Source organism: Physeter macrocephalus, chromosome 7, assembly GCF_002837175.3.
Source record: "Physeter macrocephalus isolate SW-GA chromosome 7, ASM283717v5, whole genome shotgun sequence".
NCBI classification, from domain to species: Eukaryota; Metazoa; Chordata; class Mammalia; order Artiodactyla; family Physeteridae; genus Physeter; species Physeter macrocephalus.
In genome coordinates this window covers 147,379,118-147,385,223 of record NC_041220.1, presented here as the reverse complement: position 1 = coordinate 147,385,223, position 6,106 = coordinate 147,379,118, and the positions used below count along the sequence as shown (strand labels likewise).

The 6,106-nt window shown below is 60.6% G+C and overlaps 2 protein-coding genes across 2 annotated transcripts in view; both read left to right on the top strand.

Moving 5' to 3' along the window:
- Positions 1–4,058: 4,058 nt before the first annotated feature.
- The window catches only part of ZBED1 (zinc finger BED-type containing 1), a 10,015-nt gene continuing 7,967 nt past the window's right edge, over positions 4,059–6,106 (top strand). Inside the window, exon 1 of the mRNA XM_007128774.4 lies at positions 4,059–4,184. The gene's annotated coding sequence lies outside the window, so the exon portion shown is untranslated. The remainder of the gene's footprint in view (positions 4,185–6,106) is intronic.
- The window catches only part of DHRSX (dehydrogenase/reductase X-linked), a 198,940-nt gene continuing 196,902 nt past the window's right edge, over positions 4,069–6,106 (top strand). The window contains exon 1 of the mRNA XM_028492486.2: positions 4,069–4,184. Within this exon, the coding sequence (XP_028348287.1) occupies positions 4,076–4,184 (109 nt within the window). The 5' untranslated portion in view covers positions 4,069–4,075. The remainder of the gene's footprint in view (positions 4,185–6,106) is intronic.

The window sequence follows — 6,106 nt, the reverse complement described above, 5'->3', positions numbered from 1 at the left end:
CACTGGACCGCCAGGGAAGTCCCTAACCCATCAACTCCTGCCCCGCCGCTCAGGAGGGAGGTGAAGTAGGAAGAAATCAGTCTCATCTGTAAAGGTTGCATCGACCAAGGGTTCAAAGTGCGTGTCACAGCCTCCTATCGTGCTGGATACAGAGTCATGGGGCGTCCCACCTTCCAGGAGCTCAGGGCACTTGCCTGTTTCTCTGCCTTCTGCTGGGCACTGAACTCGGCCCCCCCCCGATACCCCAAGAAAGCTGGACACCCAGAGCCTGGAGGAGATTTGGGCTCCGTGATGATAGTGATGGATCCACGTCTAGGTTACAGAATCTGAAGGTCTGAAGACATACTAGGGTGACCACAGGGCTCGAGGGGTCTGACTATCCCCTCAAGTGTCAGGATTTGAGGGCTCAGAACTGTGGTTAGGGGGTCCCTTTCAGGAGAAAATGTTTTTCTTCAGCATGTATGTTAGGTTCCGAGGGCTTTCGTAACCAAGTACCCCAAACCGGGGAACTTAAACAACAGAAATGTATCCCCTTACAGTTCTGGAGGCCAGAAGTCTGAGATCAAGGTGTGGGCAGGGTTGGCTCCTCCCGGGGGTTCTGAAGGAGAACCTGTTCTAGCCTCTCTCCAGGAGCTTTGAGGCTCCTGGGACTTCCCTGGTGGCGCAGCGGTTGAGACTCTGTGCTCCCAATGCATGGGGCGCGGGTTTGATCCCTGGTCAGGGAACGACATCCCACATGCATGCCACAACTAACAGTTTGCACGCCACAACTAAGGAGCCCGCATGCTGCAACTAAGGAGCCCGCCTGCTGCAACTAAGACGTGGCGCAACCAACCAACCAACCAACCAAACAAAAAGACCAGGCATCCTAGTGAATTACAATAGCACAGTTTGCATTGGCGGAGTCCACGGTTATTGGTTATTCGTAGGGAATACGATTTGCACGGTAACAGTGTTAGCACCAGGGATAGGAGAGGAATGAAACAGAAGTGGCTGGTGTGGCCCATGTACCTGGTGTGGCAGAGGAGCTACCATGGGGGCTGCCTGATTACAGGGACACTCAGGTGGGAGGGAGCCACTGAATTATCAGGGGCTGTCTGTCGTAGGGAGGGTGACCTTTGACCACAAAGATGCTTCTTACCAACACGAAGTTCTCTGAGGGCCCACGTTGCTGTGGTTTAGCCTGTGGCCAGGATCACTGAAGCCCCCTTCTCCAGGGTCAGGGGCATCTAGGAACTGACCACCCCATGTGATGCTTCAGGATCTGGCTTCCTCGGGGCCATTCTATGGTCACCTTTGTGGCTTCCATAAGACATATTAAAATTTCTATTTTAAGACAATTCTGGTAGAAGACTTATTTTCCAGGCTGCATGCATTATTTATATTTATTCTTTATTATTATTATAGTCTCCCCCCCCGATTTTAAGAGAAGTTCCAAAGGACCCCAAAGATGATCATGAGCACCTTGTACTGTGCCAAGGGTGCCTGATGGCAGATGTCGGCCTCTGGGTCAGCCAGATGGCTGCTCTCGCCCTGCTTCCTGGGCCTCTACTAGGGGGCTCCATTTTGCCTAACCTTTTCCAGGGGGATGTCCTGCCCCTCACCTGGAGGTGTCCCTGCCTCTTCTGGTCCAGGTGAACCTACCTTCGGTGGTGGAGTCCTAAAATCCTTGAAGGGACGGGAATTTGTCAAGCATGGTGGAGGAGACCAAGGATATCTCCCAAAGATGTCCAAGCCAGAATCCCCTGGAACTTTATATGGCACAAGGGACCTTACAAATGTAATTAAGGTATGGACCCTAAAATAGGGAGATGATCCCAGATTAACCTGGTCTCTGCTCCATTCTAATCCCACGAACCCTCAAAGGCAGAGAACTTTGGCTGGAGCGGGAGAGATGTGACGGACGGGAAGGTGAAGAGATGCTGAGGGTAGGATCTAGGTGACACCTGCTCAGACCAGAGAGAGGATCCTCCCCTCCCCACCACTGACCACCAGCGTAGAAGCGGGGACTTCAGGCCTACAACCACAAGGAACTAGATTCTGCTGTTAACCCAAATGAGCTTGGAAACAGGCTCTTCCAGATCACTCCCTTGGGAGCCCAGTAGACATGTCGCTTTTGACCTTGTCAGACCTTGAGCGGGAGACCCACAGGCAACACTTCTCACCTACAGGGCGGTGAGATCGTATGTTGGTGTTTGTTTGAGCTGTTCACGTGGGGTGATTTATTACAGGCGCCATAAAAGTCAAGTGCATTTGCGGCATCACCATTCTAATGAGTTCCAGGCTCTCTGAACTGGGGGCCGTGGCTGGAAGCACCTGGTGACGACCCCAGCCCCTCCATTCACCGCTCCGGAAACCACGTGAAAACAGATGCTTCGGGAAGATTGGGCAAGAGGACAGGAGGCGTCAGCTGGCATTGCTATGCCTCCACAGATAACATGCCTGGCAACGGGCCTTTCTTTTTGGACAAACACCCAGGGACAGGTCCACGCCCCCACTGTTCCCTGGGCTCCACCTGCTTCTAGGTCCTTCTTATTCTATCACTGTGGCCACACCTGGGGCTCTTGCGGGAAACCCTTGAGGGTGGCAGCCATGGAGGCTTTCCCCGATGCTCTTTTCTGGGCACACCTGGGCATGCCAGGCACACCTGGGTGCACCTGGCCAAGAGGGGCAGCTGATACCATGGTCTTGCCAAGGATCCTGGGAAGGCTTCCTGGCCTCGGTTTCCTCATCTGTAGGACAGAGGATCACAGAGACCAGAAGGACCCTTCCAACCCAGCCTTGGATTGCACCAAAGAGGTCTGTATCCTGAGCATCTCCAGGTGGCCTGAGTGGAGGGGGTAAGCTGCACGTTGGGGGTGACCCCCCCAAGTCAGACCAGCTGGGTTCACTTGCTATGGCGATGAGGGGAGACCCAGAGTCCAGGTGCGGAGGTCACAGTTCCAGAGGGTTGTGGAGTGTGGGATCCTGGGTCCTAGCAGGGGCAGGAATCCTGGTGGGGCTGGGGTGGAGATCCTTGGTCCTGGGTGTTGGTGGGCGCTGATGGCGGGGGGAGGAGGTCTCTGCTGGTGTGTGTATGAGGGGTGCCGTCCAGTAGGTGTCCGAATTGGGGGGATATGGATGTGGTCCAGGGTTCTGGTGGGTATTAAGGTCCCTGTAGGGTCTGGGGTTGCCAGGTTTAGGGTTTCTGTAAGGTTCTGGATAGGGGTCTGTGTGGGGTCTTACTGGGGGTCTGGGTTGGGGAAGTGCGGGGAGGGAGGGTCCTAGCTGTGATCTGGGCGGGGTCCGTGGTTCTAGTGGGGGTCTGGTGGAAGTCTGAGCGGGGGGTTCCACGCTCCAGGAAGGATCCACGTGGGAGTCTATGGTCCTGTCTGGGGGGCCTGGGGTTCTGTTGTGGAAGTGGGCAATAGCCTAGTGGGAGTCCACGGTCTCAATGGAGGGTCTGAGGTCCAGGGGGGCTCTTGTGGTCCGAGGGCCGGATTGGGGGTCCCGGGCAGGAGTCCAAGGTCTGGGTTGGGTCCACAACTGGGTGGGGGTCCTGCAGCCAGGCAGGGGTCCTGGGGATCCGGGCGGGGTCCGTGGTCTGGGCGGGGGTCCGGGGTCAGGAGGGGTCCCGGGGTCCAGGCGGGGGTCCCTGGGGTCCTCGGTCCGGGGGGGATGTCCCTGGGGTCGGGGGTCCCTGGGGTCCTCGGTCCGGGCGGGGGTCCCTGGGGTCGGGGGGGGGTCCCTGGGGTCCTCGGTCCGGGCGGGGGTCCCTGGGGTCGAGGGGGTCCCTGGGGTCCTTGGTCCGGGTTGGGGTCCGGGGCCCCGGCGTCAGGCAGAGTCCCGGGGTCCGGGCGGAGGTCGTCAGCCGGGAGGGGGTCCGCGGTGCGGGCAGGGGTGCCTGTTCCGGGCCGGGGTCGGGGATCCGGGGTCAGGCGCCCCGGGTCAGGCGGCGGCCTGGGGTCCAGGCGGGGTGCGGGCGGGGTTCGGGGCGGGCGCGTGGGCGCGGGGGGCGGGCCGGCGCGGGCGCGTTTCCGCCGTCCGGCGGGGCTCTGAGTCCCGCGGGCGGCGCGGAAGCGGCCGCCGGGCAGCCATGTCGCCTTTGTCTGCGGCGCGGGCGGCCCTGCGGGTGTACGCGGTGGGCGCGGCGGTGGTCGTGGCGCAGCTGCTGCGCCGCCGCCTCCGGGGCTTCGCGGAGCCAGGTCAGCGGCCGGCGGCGGGCGGGGGCGTCGGCGCCAGGGGCGGGCGGGGGGCTCGCGGCGGCGGCGGCGCCCGGCCGGGGTCGCGCCCCTCGCTCGGCCGGGACCCCCCGGGTGGGGGAGGAGCGGGGGAGGGCCGCGGCGGGGCCCCGCGTGCCCTTGACCCCGGCCGCTGGCTAGGGCGCGCCTCGCCGGGCGCTCCCGGAAGCAGGGCCGGGCGGCCGCGGGGCGGGGGGAGGTGCGCCGTCCCCACGCGCCCCCTCCCCCGCTCCGCGCATCCCGGGCCGGGGTCGCCCCGGGAGTCCGCTCCCCCCGCGCACTGCGGGCCGGGGTCCCCGGGGTCCCGCGCGCCCCGCAGCCCCGCGGCCGGGGGGAAGGAGGGGGCGCTCGAGAGCCCGGCCGCGCGCAGGGTCAGGTAGGACGGGCCTCCCCGGGTTGGGTGGGGGACGCCGGGCGCGCTCGGGGGCGCGGCGAGGCCTGGAGGGAGGGGCTTCCGTTCTGGGGCACCTTGTTCCTCTGGGCCCCGCGACCTCCGCGGCGTCTCCGGTCCCAAACTTTTCGGGGGCCCGTTCGTGCTCTTCACGCACGTTGGGGACCTCCGGGGGGCGGGGGTGGCGGCGGTCCGTCTGGGGCTGTGTCTGGTCGCAGCGGCGTGCTCAGGACGTAAAACGGGGAAAGCTGTAGGAATCTCTGCCTGCCCTAATTTGCAGGAGATCACACTAACCCTAGGCTACGCGAGCATACATGACATTGTATTTTTAGGTGACAGATGAGTACTTTCTAAAACAGTATTCGGTGGGAAGAGTGGTGCTGTGTCACCTTGTGGCCGGTCTCTCTACTGTGTGGCCTAAGGGGATAGATAGAGTCTCAGGTTCACCCGTGTTTCCACCCTGTTGACCTAGCACCCGCAGCAGCGTCTGGGCAACACCCCTGAGACACGGGGGGCGGAAAAAGGCAAAGAACATGTGACTTTGGTTGTGAAAATACTTGAGAATCGCTCCACTCCCCGACGGCAGGGGCGCTGCCGGGGCCACCCTTTGCAAACCTGCAGCTCCGAGGAGGAGTGGATACTTTTATATGAGCTCCACCCTCCCAGGCCTCCATCCAGGGAAATAAATCTTCCAGGTTTATGTGAGGTGAGCATTTGGTTTTCTGATAAGCTGGATTTCGGTATTTTTTTTTTTAACACATTGGGAGTGATCAGAAACGAACAGAGGGTAAGAACCCAGCCAGTACCTGGGGCTCTGGGGTGGGGTCCGCATAGTCACCTTTGAGATCCGGACCGGCTTGTACACAGTGAAGAGGTATGGAAAGCTGTCCCAAGTTGCCCCAAATGGCCCCAGGTTGTGGAGCGCCGCTCTGAGCAGTTTTACTCCCAGACGGGTCTGGCTGTCTTGCCTGGGAGCCCGTTTAGCTGCTCGCAGAAAAGACAAATTGAGCATGGAATTTAGGCTTGTCGGTGTTATCGCAGCAGCACCCCAAAATGCGTGCCTTGGAAGCGTGTTGGAGATGCATCCAACCCGAGGGCTTGCCCTGTGGTTTCCACCTGTTGATTGAGAAAAAAAAAAAAAAAAAGTTGTGAAAAGGCAAACCAGCCATGAAGCCATGTGTCAGCCGGGGGCGTCCTTATTCCGGCCGTTGCAGAGGGTGGTTTCATCGAAAGATGGACTCGATGGGCTTGCCGTGTGCAAAGCCACGTGGTCTGTGGGGTTAGAAATCATTTTAGGGCTGGGTGGAGGAGTGGACGCACATCCATCCCATGTGCCTGGTGGTGGCCGGTGTCCCAAGTGTCACTGTTCCTCTGCTTGTGGACCCATTTTTTATTTGCTCCTAACTGGACTTAACCTTTGCCGGGGGGGGGGGGGGGGGGGGGCGGGCGGGGGGGAGGGGACATTGAACTTTGCCCCGGTATGGGGCTAAATAAA